General features: G+C 43.9%; 1 protein-coding gene across 2 annotated transcripts in view; it reads right to left on the bottom strand.

Annotated features, from left to right (window-relative positions):
• Positions 1-14,345, bottom strand: part of ABCA12 (ATP binding cassette subfamily A member 12) — an 86,347-nt gene that overhangs the window by 21,938 nt on the left and 50,064 nt on the right. For both annotated transcript variants that reach the window (XM_086616151.1, XM_086616150.1), the window contains 12 exons: positions 13,625-13,739; positions 12,130-12,459; positions 10,678-10,747; positions 10,447-10,581; positions 9,587-9,742; positions 8,648-8,825; positions 6,882-7,100; positions 6,027-6,223; positions 5,466-5,626; positions 3,934-4,158; positions 2,614-2,752; positions 1,012-1,264 (listed from right to left, as the gene is read on the bottom strand). In XM_086616151.1, coding sequence (XP_086472277.1) covers positions 1,012-1,264; positions 2,614-2,752; positions 3,934-4,158; positions 5,466-5,626; positions 6,027-6,223; positions 6,882-7,100; positions 8,648-8,825; positions 9,587-9,742; positions 10,447-10,581; positions 10,678-10,747; positions 12,130-12,459; positions 13,625-13,739 — 2,178 coding nt within the window. The remainder of the gene's footprint in view (positions 1-1,011; positions 1,265-2,613; positions 2,753-3,933; positions 4,159-5,465; positions 5,627-6,026; positions 6,224-6,881; positions 7,101-8,647; positions 8,826-9,586; positions 9,743-10,446; positions 10,582-10,677; positions 10,748-12,129; positions 12,460-13,624; positions 13,740-14,345) is intronic.

Genomic DNA, 14,345 nt, shown 5'->3' on the forward strand with positions numbered 1-14,345 from the left:
AATCAAGATTCTGTTTCCAGGGAGAAAGCATCTACTGCGATTTTCAGATGCTACTTCCAGTCTTGTTTCAATCAGCTCTCTCATCTGTGAAGTCCATTTGGTTTTGGTCATTCGAGAAGATGCTTCTCGTTTCGGACCCAGCTGTAGTACTGATCCATCAGGAGAAGCAGAGAACATTAGGAACAGAAGACTCAGACATGCAGCTCTGCCTCATTCCCCCATCTAGCAGGACTGAAGTGGAAAGACATGAGCAGTCCTGGCAAAGAACATCTAAGAGCAGATAGGCTTGCTTTAGAGCTAAATTTTCTATTTCTGACTTAAAGCTGAGAACCACTGGAGAAAGACAGCAGTTCACATCATGAAATCAGAATGATGCAAATCATAATCATTTTGGTAATGGGATTTTTAAGCACAATGAAATAATTCAGTGGTGACATCTTAATCACACTGAAAAAGCACATGCCCTTCAAACTGACTGTGTGCCTTGGACTAGTGGAGCCTGAGCAGGAAAGCACGTCCTGTACTGACAGAGAGGAAGGCGAAGCACACAGTGCACAAGGTGGACAGAATCTGATCCCAGAGTTGTAATATTGGAGGCAACTGATGTGGGGACCTTCACTTCATAGCAGGGGAAGAGAAAATACATATATTAAGAAAATCCCCTTGGGGCAGTATGGCTGTTGCAGAGCCAGAGGACCCCAATGGGAAACACAAAGAATATTCCTCACGTTTCACAGTTAATTCCAACTGAGAGTTTTTTTTCTAAAGCTTTCTGATTGCTGGTCTGAGCCAAGCCATCTTCCTCAGAGACCCCTTAGGGACAGGATTTCTACATGTTACCTGCGTAACAACTACACAGGTAACATAGCTACATATCACAGTGTAACACTTTTTCACTGGGTCTGCTTAGAAATAATCCTGATGGATTAGGAATAATATCCTTAGGAATAATCCTGATCACTGGCTCCTGACAAACAAAAGGGTTTAAGGATCACAAAGAACAGCACTCACCCAAAGAAATCTGCCTGGTCGGATGTGCCGTACAGAGAGGGGGAAAGAACCAGTTCGGGATATTCGGTCTCCTTCGTTCTCAGTGTCCCAAGTCCCATTGCAGCCATCACAAAGAGGACTGGGAGGATGACCTGAGCAATGAAGCCTCTGACGTCCCGCCGGGTATGGTGGAACCTCTTAATGAACAAAGCTGATGTCTTCTGAAGCAGCAACGGCAAACCCTGCAGGCTTTTTGATCGAATCAGGAGCTGGTCTGGGAACAAAAGAAGAAGGCATTTTGTCATGGATCAGTATTTATGAAACACAGGGAACTGATGGTTACAGAACCCTGGGAATATATTTAGTTTCCTGCACTCCTTTATGGATGGCAAATCAAACCTACTAAGTCGGAACAGATGCAAGGGTCAGGCTCGGGACAGGACTCAGATTTTGGATCTTGAGTCATAAGCTCATGTGACACCAGTTTTTGGTTTAAATGTGTAGGTGTAGTGAATTCGTTCTGAGATCTTGCAAGAGGAACACAGGCTTCCAGGTGAAACAAGTTATCTACATCCTGCCTACCCAGCTGCAACTTACAGGGGAAATGTATTACTCTTTTACATCTGCAAACTGAAAATTTTCATAATTTAGAAAGCAGGTCCTCAGGCAAATCAATAAGAGAATTCATTCTGAAATAAGAAAACAAGGCACATAAACCAATCGATCATTTGCATGGACAGGGTTCTAGTACACTAAAAGCAGAGCCAAACCCTGTGCAACCTATTGCTCCTTATGAAATATTAACCTATATAACACAACATGAAGCAAATCCTTCTCAGTGCTCTCATTTAGGGGTGACACAAGACACTTCTCTATGCATACGAGTGACTGTTTACAGTAACATTTACAGTGCAGGTCAGCTTTGAAAATCCAGTATGAAAATACCTCTGTGTTGTCCCTTATCTGTTTCCCTAACTATAAATGGTATATTCATAAGGAAAAACACATTTCTATTCCATGAGAAAGGTTGTTCAGCTATTTGCTCATTTTTGGGCCATGCCACCTTTTGCAGCTCTCAAACCCTCAGAGATACTGGTGTAACTTGTCTTCTGAACATGAATTTATCCCACCCTCTAGCCCTCTGAGCTGTTTGACCACACTGCAATGGCAGAGACACAGCAAAAAAGCAGAGAGGAGGACCCAGCTCAGAGGTGTGCTGCTTTTGCAATAGGCTAAGGGGTTTCCACAAAGTTTCTCTCCAATTCTACTAGTTATGTAGAAATAATCCTCTCCATCAATTACAGCAATTACTTTCAGAGGTATACATCTGCTCTTTCACCCACCCACTGTATTTGATCCGATTAAAATCTGGATCAATTTAAAGGAAGGCAGATGCAAACATAACCACACTATGATTTATTCCGTGATTCAGACTTTTCCAAACCAGTGGATCTAAACAACTGTTAAGTGTTGTACTTCTAGTGATTTATTTGTTTTCTGATTCCCTGTTGGGAGAAATGTGGTTTTCAACAAAGAAAAGAGGACAGGGAGCTCCAATCAGTCCATCTGTCACTGCTTGCATCTGTGACAAATCTGGAATAAAACCTGGAGGGAATTTAGTACCGTCTCTTTCTGTGAAAGTATCCGTGCTCATAGATGTTTCGTCACTGCCAATTTGACCACTGGCTCCAGGCAGCTGTTGGGGCAGTTCAGCATCTTCTTGCTGGTCCTTCCCTATCTCTTTTGTCAGATTGAGAAACACCTATGGAGCAAGAAAATACGAAGGAAAATTGGTCCAAAGAACTCCATTTACCAAAACAATAATCAGAATCCACTCTCCTACTTTGTAGCTGCAGTTGGTGCAGCCATTGTGAATTACAATCCTCTTTCTGTTCCCTTTCTGCTCTGCGAAAGAAAATATAACTTTTTTTTTCAGCATAAAATTAGTGTTGTCCAGCTCTTTGTCACCTCCCGTCTCTCTCCTGCTGCAGCAGTGGAACCTGAAACCTTTGCAGCTGCCCCCTGGACTTCTTGTCCTAATACCACCTGCTACAGGACTAAAAAGTAGGTGTAAACGAAGCTGCAATTCTGCTCAGTCCTGCGTAACCCCATTCCCTCCACACTCACACAGTGAGCAGTGCACAGGTGGCTCCCCCTGCATGGCACCAGTGAAGAAACAACGAGGGCTGTTTCCCTGGGATTTTTTCCTCCCTAGCCTCTGACCATCCCAGCTGCCTCCATGCTGGGAGCGTGCACCGTTGTGGCAACCGAGCTGCACATGGTACATGCTGTAGAATTCCTTCTTGCTGCCTTAGGAAAACATTTTAAAAGCCAAGCAGGAATTTCTGAGCAGAAAGATAATCTCCCTCCCTCCTTTCTGCAAGACAAGGGTGGTCACTGCTCATCTTTTAAAGTCACTTCTTGGTTCTGATGCAAATAAATGTTTGTGTTTATTTAACCAGAGATTTCCCATGGGCAGAAAGGTGCCTGTGTTACTCCAAGATGCACCAGGTGACTCGCTCGTACAATACAGCATCCGTGCTGAAATTCATAATTTAGATGGTTTGCTAACTCCCTCCCTGCTGACAGCATCTGTAGACAAACCCAGATTCGTGGAGACCAGGAGAACAGTTCAAAGAGAAACACATCATTGCCCTCTCTCCTTAGTCTACTCCAGTATCTCATTTTCTGGGTAAAATGCCAAAAAGCTGTTAGCAAGATGAGACAGTGGTACGCTTTGTGCACAAGTTTAGATTTATGAATACATCTACACCCTCACATGTTCCTAAGTGTAACACAGTGAACAACCAAGCCACTTCTTCCCTGCCTGCAACTCTCACATCCAAAACATGCCACTGTCTAGCCCAGAAAGCAGAGCTACACAGTGCTGTGAAGTTAATCTCCATAACATTTCATTAAATTCAGTGGATCCTGAGCTCATACCTCTTCCACGGTTGTGTTTGAAATCCCGTAGCAACCAAGGTGGAGATCACTCAAACTGGTATCGAGGGCTCTGAGAAGCGCCTGGTAGGCCCCCGAGACTGTAGACTTGAAGGGAGGAAGCACATAGACGAGTTCTCCACCAATATCCTCCTTGAGATAAGCCTCTGGGAGGTGGGATTGGATCAAGGAGGTCACTGCTGTGGTGTCGCACTCCTCTATCATGTTCTGAAAAAGGAGGAAAACACTCTGTGGTCACTGATAGGGTTGTGAGGTCCAACTTCTTTCCGCAGGATTTAGCCCAAATCCTGTCCCAGAGCAAAACTGGCAGGTGATCTCAGATCAGGTATGCAAAATTTCAAGTTAAATATCAAAAGGAGATGAAAGTGGGTTTCTGGCCCTTGAAGAAAGAGGTGTTGCACTGTGCCCATCTTGGTCCATCCAAGACCTCGCTGGGCTCCCTCTGTCTACAGGGATACTGGGATTGGGCTGAATTTGCATTAGCTAGAGGGTTTGAAGTACAGCAGAGAAAAAGTCTAACCACAAGAGAGCCGACACCTGAACTTGGCTGCCAGCACAAATGCACACTTTTGCCCATGAAAAACGGGACTTGCACATGGGTCTTTTTTCATTTTCTCTATCTATACTGCCAGCAGTTTGGAAGATGGCTGATCTGTTACGGTATCTGCACGTTATTCTGTGTGCTGGGGCTACCAACAGGACTGTAATAAATGCTACCAAGAGCAGAGCTTCCCCCCTCCTTGCAAACAGAACATTTTGCCTCAGGCCAGATATTATCGATGGACTCTTCCCATCTGCTTTATTTCTCTGAACTCCAGAATTCACACTCTGCACCCGGCCTTGCCTTTAAGCCTCAAGGAGACCTTGTTCTTTTTCAACAAAGCAGAGCACCGACATTCCTCTTTTCTGAGGGCCACAGAGGCTGGTCCGGTGGCCCTGCTGGAGACTCTTCCTCTGCTTCGAGGGAAATAGAGGCCACACACTCTGTTAGCATCTCTTACTGAGAAGCAGCGTGCTCACATCCGGATCCTCAATAGTTCTTTGGTACCACTACCATCCTTGGATCCGTCACTCAGCTCCTGCCACTATAGCTGTAAGCACCTGCTTCCCTGAACAAGCCTTGATGGCCCTCCTCAGAGAGGAAGCTGCTGAGAGCTCCAGCTCAGCTCCATGCAGGCTCACAATCTCTCACATATGAGAAAATGTTCTTACTGGCAGCCTAAGGAAACAGTCCAGCATATTCTTGAACCTGTGTGGCCAAACCCAAGGTTTCAACTCAAAACACATCCCACTTTCGCCTGGGCATAAAGTGGATGCATAAAGAAGTTACTCCATGAAAGTGAAATGATACTGGAACAACCATTCCACTGCAGACATCTAAGACTGAGATGAACCTTCTGCAGCATGCTTAATTTCTTTGGGAAACCACGACATGTCTCCTTCCTCCCTGTCACGCAACTGACTCAGTTTCCCACCCAAGATGCTGAAAATTTAGGACCAAATCAGATATAAACCTTCTTTTTTGTGAGTGTCAGGTGGTATCCATCACCAAATGTTTCCTTGAGGTAGAATGGTGAACCACAACATTTGAGCCCTCCATGCTCCAGGAAGGCGATTCGGTCACTCAGAACTTCTGCTTCATCCAAGTGATGTGTTGAGAGAATGATGGTTCTGCCTGGAAAACACAAAGCTGATGTCAGCGACCACAGAATAAAACCAAGTGATTACATGAGACAGGTGAAAGCGATGCTGAATGAGGGGACAGAGTATCAGGTGAAAATCGACTGTGCTTTTTTGGCATTATTAGTGCAATTGGATGAAAGGCAACATTAGAGAGAACCTGAAAGTTGCTGTATTGGAAATTGTATATTATGGCAAAGCTACGTTTCCAATGACACTGTAAATTTTACAACAAAAAAACGAGGATGCATGCAGAGAGCCTGCAAAATTCCAGTCTCCCACTATTCGTTCTCTGTGGTCTCCAAAACCCACAGTTGGAAGCCACTGATACCATATTTTCCAAAGTGACATGAATCACCTTTGTCACTGGGCAGCATCTTGTCTCATCACGGTACCTTTTTTATTCTTGGAGATAATTTCCCAAATACTTCTCCGAGAGCATGGATCCACCCCTGTGGTTGGTTCATCTAGTATCACCACCCTTGATCCACCCAGTAGGGCAATAGCTATGGATAACTTTCTCTTCATCCCCCCGGACAGGGAGCCAGCTAGCTTGTGACGATGGCTGTACAGTCCAGTCTCCTTCAAAGTCCTTGAAAACAAAGGAAAAACAACCCCCAGAGGTTGTCCTTCAGGCACTTTTTAAAAGCAGGGAATCTGAAAATACCCAAAAAACCCATAACTGCAAATGAAAAACTGCTCAAGTATGGACGGCTCTGCTGAATGGTCACAGTGCAGGGAAATGATTCACCCTGTAGCTCGGTCACTGGGATTTTAATTCAAAACATTTTTTTAGGATGTTTTCAAAGTTTCCATCTGACAAGTCAAGGTTAAAGGCTCAACCTCATCAACTGAGAACACCAAGATCCAAACTCCCTGGGATGTTCTGGCTGCTTCATTTCTCTGCAGAACCAATAAAGCCAACATCATCTTTCTGACTGGTTGATTACATCTCTTTCTGGGGAAAATTGTAAAGTATCAAGGACTTGACCCTTAGGCCTATAAATTCATCTCCAAAGAATTGCCACGGAACCTTGTAGGCCCTCTGGAGAAGAGACATTGTTTTCTTACAGCCACAGATATCAACACTCAGTATATTCCTCTAGCCAGACCAAGGAATTATTTGAACTCTACACAGGGTCTACAATAGTCCTCAAAACCATTGATCTCAGCTTTGCAGTGCCAATGGCACTACCACACAATAATTCTGACCGCCCTCTCTCCCTTCTCCAACCCTGCTGGTTTTATACCTCTTCACTTCTTGATAGAGCTCCTGTTTACTCCAGTGAGGGACTTTGATGTACCCATAGAGCAGCAGGTGTTCCTTTGTGGTGAGATAGTTGAAGAGCACGTTGTGCTGCATACACACTCCCATGTTCTTCCTGATAACTTCCTGGTCAGTCCTGATGTCTTTGCCATACACAAAGATAGTACCTGATGATGTAGGGAACAACCCGGTCAAAATAGATCTGAAAGGGGAAAAATAAACAGAAGAGGAAGTCAGAAAAAGGAGAAAGCCACCAGCAGTTTTTTCACATGGTCCTGTACATATCAACACTTTCAAAGTTTTCTTACATCACTACCACATCTCTTCCAGCCAGAGACCTCTGACCACTGCTGCTTCTGCTGTCTGTCCATGCTTTGGCAGAGCAGTGGCCAGGTAACATCAAAGGACATCCTCCTACCCCTCTGCAGGAACGTGAAGGCAAGTACCAAGCTCACACACTGAACTCTGGCTACTTTTCACATGCTCTTTTATCTTCTTCAGCCTTCACCTCCCTAAGTTAGACAACTGCATATCCCATACATCAATACTCACGAACGCCCTCGGCTTCCAATTTCATCACCGGGAATTCCTATAATGCAGTTACTCGTCGTTCTGTGAGGTTTGGCTGCAGTATCCAGCCAGCCTTGTATTGCTAACCACAAGAGAGATTGAAAACCACACCTTCATCTTACTGACCACATCAGAGCATGGAAACCTGATTTCACTGCCATTATTAACACGAAATGGGGGAGGACTTCCAGACCAGACACCTCACAGTAGGCAGCACTTTGATCAAGTTCGAGCAAATAATTACCCACCTGGCAATACCTAACAGACCTGAGTAAAACACTCTCTGCTCAGAATGACTACTTGCACAATACAGGTCATTTTTTGTGCTGTCCTAGAGGGACTAAAGGGAGAAGACGCATCTCAGACTGCCCTTCACCTTCTCAGAGTTTCTCTCTCTCCGGGGACTTTTAACTATCATTAAAAAGGAAAGAAGTAACTCGTGACCTTACTTAGAATTTGAAACCTGCACTAAGTTTCAAGAAGCCATTATACTTTTCTGTACATCACCTTTGTCTACACTTTGCAAAGAGGATATGAGATGAATTGATAATAAGCTGACATGAAGCACACATCTGTCTTATTGGTTTTGGCTCTTCTGAGGCTTCTATTTATCAGCTTAATGTTGCTTTCAGGGTGATGCACGTATATATCAGTGGAGAAATCAAGTTCTACAGGTCCGTTTTAGTGCTGTTATCTAACAACTCAAATAATAATTTGTAAGTGGCAAGGCTGGAAGGGCTGAGAGGCTAATGTATTAACTCACTGCCGTTGCAGCCCAGCTAACACATGAGTTTGTACAGCTGAAATATACCTTTATTAAGCTTTCTTGCTTAATATCACTTCAGCTTTGGTGTGTGCATAAGCTACCCACAGCTTTCAGAACAACCTAACCCCAGGCACCAAAGTGTCATGGAACAAAACGCTAGAACAGCTGCTGTACTGTGTATCGCAGGTATCCCACCAGATTAAAAAGCATGTTCCTAAGCAGAAAAGAACCTTTAATTCTAATAGATGAAGGGTCTGCTGGGGTCATCCATTATTAAGATAAAACTACAAGAGAGATTTGGCCTAATAAAGCATCTTATTCAGTCTCCCGATACCGAGCAGCCCCACTTGCTCTCTTGTTCACCCCATCATGCCCCACAGTACTAAAAAAAAGCAGCTCTGAAGGATACGCACATGGTCGTCGTTTTCCCGGCTCCATTGTGTCCCAGCAGGGAAGTGATATTCCCTTCATAGAAGTTGAGGCTGAGGTTGTCCACTGCAGCTTTGGATCCATAAACCTTTGTTATGCCATGAAGGGAGACTCCCAAGTTGAGATCAGTGGGCTCTGGCTCCAGGTGAGGAGGGGGGGCACCTTTGAAGGGTCAGAGGACAGTTACTGCACTGCAGCAGGTCTGTGCTACTTTTTTCACCTCAGAGATAAGCTTTTAGAAACAAAATACAGCAAAAGTAGGGGCCTTTCAGCTAGGAATGGAGAGAACATTTCACAAGATCTGTAGCATTTTGAGCTCTCCAGGATGTCTCCTTTTTACTCCTCCAGCTTCTAATAACTCCTGACAATAAGCATTAATCACTTTTGAAAAGGTCTCATATTTAGATGTTTCGGAGCACCTAACTTACTTTATACTAAGCAAGCACGAAAAATTAGAGGACATACAGCAAAACTACTGAGATATTTTCAGTTAGACAGAACAAGCAAGCTCTTATGTGCGATCTCACAATATTCTACAGGCTAAATATTTAAAGAGATTAACAAGGAAGCTCACATCCCTTTCACCAAGTGGAAATCTGTGTTTGCTTGCACAAAAAAAAAAGTGTATTTCTACAGAGAGCATTGTAGACTGAGATATATGCATCTAAGGTAACTGCCCAACTACAGCATACACAAACATGCACATGAAAATCAGGACTGGATTCCCACACCTAATAAAAAGAACAAGTATAATGTAAAAGCCAAATCTCTATTCACATAAGCAACAGCTTCCAATTTTTCCTGTGCTACAAAATAAGGATCAAGAGAGAAACATGCTTTCTGAGTATGGTGCCCCTTTACAAATTTGGCTTCCTTTACCTAAAATGTAAGTTAGTATCGCTACCTCACTAGCAGTCACATACATATCTTATTGTTGAGGGTGGCTTCTTTCCTTAACATCAGCTTGGTGAGGAGAAGGCCTCTTCGTTTCTCATTCCAGAAGGGGAGGTAACTGTTGTATTCAACCCAGTAAGATGGAAGCAACGGGAAATACCAGGGAGCAGCCATGCCGTATCTACCTGCGAGGAGAAGAGGAATCTCATTCAGGTACCCGCTTCTGAGGAAGTGTCACTACTAAGGTGCACTCCAAATAGCAAAAATAAACTCCACAGAGATCTCTCCCCTCTCCATGTGCTCACGTACTACTGATACTTGGTAGAGAATTTGCCTGATTGACACAATAGGAAGCATTCACTGATTTGTTATTCTGAGCAACTTCATAGCTGCAGGGCAGGAGTACTTTACATTTTCCACTGGGCAGATTTCCGTATGCCAGTGGACTGCTTCATTAGGTGGGGAAGAAAAGCAAAAGACAAATGTACTGGCTCTTGCCCAAGGCAGGAATTACTTTTTGAAATCAAATGATAAAAGTAACGCAACACAAAACCACTCAACTGACAAATGCAGGCTAACATGCTCTGTTCTCATTTTCACTCACCAGACCACAAACACATCCTCCCATGTCCTTGGCTTCAGCTTCTTCAGGAGACCCACCTACCCATGTGATAAACGGAGGAACCCTAACTCTCCCTTGCTCTGCTCTGTCTCAGTTTGATTAATACTCTCAGACTTCCACAAAGTCATGCTCCCTTTGATCCAGAAACATAGGTATCCTGTGCGTGCAGACTGTCTTACTGCCTGCACCATGGAATTGGCCAGTGTTGAATTAATCGTTTTCCAGAAGAGATTGCACAGCACCAGCCTCGATGCTTCGTATCCTTACCTGGGAAAACATTCCTTATATACCATCCTAGGATGAAGTAAATGAAAGAGTCTATCAGAATGAGCCAGCACATCCAGCCAAAAGAAGTGTTGTCTCCAATCATTGGGGACTTATACATGTTGTCCCACTGCAGACCTGCAGAAAGGAATTCAGAAATACAGAGACCACATCAGTTATGAAATGTCACAACCACGGGAGCTCAAAGCCTGGTTTTGTCCACAATAAACATACCTATGCCCTGTGCCTCGTATCGAGCGATGTACTGACTTGCATAACTGAACGCAGTTGGAGACAACAGGCTCTGTGGAATAAAAAAAAAATTGAAACCAAGGAACTTAGGAATTAGTCTCAGAGAGAAATCAAGTCAGTCAACCAATCAGGTACCTCATTGGCTTGGTCCAGTAGCCAGAAAAATGAGTGTTTTTTTTTTCCAACAGTGACAGCCCTGGACCAGGCTTATGGTGAGCAGTGCATCTGGTGATGGGCTGTAATGTCTCCTTAGAGCCTGCCTTCCTTTTGCTTCCACACCCAGCACCCAGCTTCCTCCTTCATACAGGGCTTTATTTTAGGCTTTTCATAGAATCATAGAATGGTTTGGGTTGGAAGGGACCTCAAAGATCATCTAGTTCCAACCCCCCTGCCATGGGCAGGGAAATCCTCCACTACACATTTTGCTTTGAAATACAGCAATGCTTGAGAATGACCTGCCATGCGGTTAATAATTTTGCCACTTGTATTAACAGATGTCCTTTACTGAATTTGGTGACTCAAAGAAAACAAGTCTGGCTTCTGGAACCTAACACCTACCCATTTCTACCCTTGGTAAGAAACAAGGCTTTACATCTATTTCTATGGCTACAAGTTTGAGATACATAGAATCATAGAATCATAGAATGGTTTGGGTTGGAAGGGACCTCAAAGATCATCTAGTTCCAACCCCCCTGCCATGGGCAGGGAAACCCTCCACTACACCGGGTTGCCCAAAGCCTCATCCAACCTGGCCTTGAACACTTCCAGGGATGGAGCAGCCACAACTTCTCTGGGCAACCTGGTCCAGTGCCTCACCACCCTCAATGTAAAAACTTTCTTCCTTATATCTAATCAAAATCTCCCCTCTTTCAGTTTAAAGCCATTGCCCCTTGTCCTATCACTACACACCCTTGTAAAAAGTCCCTCTCCAGCTTTCCTGTAGGCCCCCTTTAGGTACTGGAAGGCTGCTGGAAGGTCTCCCCGGAGCCTTCTCTTCTCCAGGCTGAACAACCCCAACTCTCTCAGCCTGTCTTCATAGCAGAGGTGCTCCAGCCCTCTGGCTGTCTTCATGGCCTCCTCTGGACCTGCTCCAGCAGCTCTATGTCCTTCTTGTGTTGGGGACTCCAGAGCTGAACGCAGTATTCCAGGTGGGGTCTCACGAGAGCAGAGCAGAGGGGCAGAATCACTTCCCTTGACCTGCTGGCCACACTTCTTTTCATACAGCCTGGGATACGGTTGGCTTTCTGGGCTGCCAGCACACATTGCCGACTCATGTTGAGCTTCTCACCCACCAGCACTCCCAAGTCCTTTTCCTGAGGGCTGCTGTCAATCCATTCTCCGCCCTACATGTAACTAAAGGATGAGCAGAACCAGCCCTCCTTCACAGCCCCACTACCTCAACTCCTTACTGAGACAGAACTAAGCAGAACTTACCAGTAGGCTCTTCACGGAGAAGCTCAAATGATTCTCGATGACGAGCAACACGATGAAGGGGAAGAAGGTGAGGATGTACACGAGACTACCCACCAAGGCTGCTATGTTGGTGTTATTGAAGAAAACACTAATGAAGTAGCTCATGGCTATGATGGACAGGCTGTAGTCCATAAGGTACACAAACAGGAGCACCACGTTTGTTTTGGGAAGGATGTCTCCCACTTTTAGAACAATGATGAGGAAGGTGACAGTAATTAGGAGGAAGATGGCACACTCTATGAACCAGGCGATGAAATGGCTGCTGGCGTTAACACCCATCATTTTCATGTACTACAGAGAGAAAGGTGAAAAAAAGAATCACAAATGAACACTGTTTATTTAGAGATCTTAATAAGTATGAAGCGTCGCAGCCCACAAGCTCCAAAGCAACTTCTGCCCTTAGATTTGTAACTTTTCTGAAGCATTTTGGCTATTTTTTTAAAATAATGCTAATTGACCCAGTGGCTCGAGTGTAAAAATGCTCAAGCATCTTTGAAACCAAACCATTTCTCATACAGCCCCAAGAAAACAACTAATAGATAAATTACCATGATTATAAGGAAGCAATATTAATTGACATTAGCTGATGATCAAGTCCACAAGACTTGTATAAAACTGTAAGTTTGTATTGCTAAATCCAAAAGAAACTACAGGTGCTACTAACTTGTTGTAGATTACTACATGCTTAAAAAGATGACTGGTGCCCTGTTCTTACAGACAGTGAGACTGGGTTTCCTAAACCAGAGCAAGGGGCCATCAGCTAGCCACTGAGGCTCCCTCATTTTCAATCTCATCACAGTTCATGGAGTGCCCTTTCTTGGAAATGTTTTTGGTGAATCAGAATTTGTTTCCATGGCACCGGATAAAAAACAAATCTGCTTGAGCTTTTGCTGCTTGCTGAAGCTTAGTTTTACAAAAGTTCTGTCCTGCTCATCTCTGTTGACTGTGTTCACAGTGAAAACCCGAGTTAATTTATTAAATTCCCTATGTCTCAATGTCATTTCTTTTCCGATAGGCAACCTGAATGAAGAACTTCATTTCAGAGGAGCTGATGTAATATGTAGCACCTTCTGAAATATTAAGTATAATAACTTCAGGGATAGGAAATAAGTCACTTTTCATGTCTTTGTCCCCAACAGGTATGACTCAAAGTCAATTTTTAGAGAGCTTTAAATCTTCAGAAAACTTGTGATTTTGTGAGGTCCTCATGTTTCCAGTGCTCAGAACCACAAAGCAATATTCTCACCACTTGAAGGGTAAATGCTTTGCATTCCTACGGTTTTGAGCTCGGTTACAAAGACAGAATTCAGACACTGCAGGTCAAACAATAGGTATTTGGAATATTATTTTCCTTAATGCTTGTTTTGCTCCATTTAATATTGCACATGAGACATACTACCCACTAATAAGGAAAATCTGTTTATAATTTTGCACGCCCCAGAAAGTTTTACCATACCTCATAAAGCCTCAGATCTTTCTCTTGAACAAGTGTTTTAACAAAATCAGCTATAAACAGCACCCAGGCAGCCATCAGAGCAAATGGAAGAGAGTAGGTCACGCTGGTTAAGAACCTGTAAAAGGCAAATGCAAGCTTTAGCTGAATACAAAATGTTCTGGGGATTAAGGCTTTATACAGAATATATTTTCCAGAATAACACTTTGGCACAGGAAAAGACATACTTATATTTCAAAACGTGGAGTATAATTAATAATTACAAAAAAGGCTATTTTGCCATTGCATTGGGTTTTCTATTTATGAAACTCCTGACTGCTCAAAATCTTTTTTCTTTTTTTTTCAAATCACAGAGGGATTTCCAGATGTATTCCAGAAGTTTTGCTCAGCAGCACCACTGGCAGGAGCAGGAACTGCCGTGGGTAGGGGCATCTCCTGGCTCTCTGATGGGGTGCATCCCATTTTGAAACATCACAGCAGTCAGCCATAATCCCCAGCTCTGTTAATAGATATAACTGGGCAAATTTTGTTATCAGGCCATATTTCCTGGTGCAGGAGTTCAGATACAGGTGCTTCCCCTCAGAGTGTCCATCCTATTACCCCATGGGACAGGTATTGTGGATCCAGGTCTACAACGTGGGCTTCACAATTTTTGGCTCCTCACTTTACTTAAAACCTTCCTCCTGTGCCAAATGTGCGCAGAGAAAAGACAACAATGGCCAAA

Source organism: Tauraco erythrolophus, chromosome 8, assembly GCF_009769465.1.
Source record: "Tauraco erythrolophus isolate bTauEry1 chromosome 8, bTauEry1.pri, whole genome shotgun sequence".
Lineage (NCBI taxonomy): Eukaryota > Metazoa > Chordata > Aves > Musophagiformes > Musophagidae > Tauraco > Tauraco erythrolophus.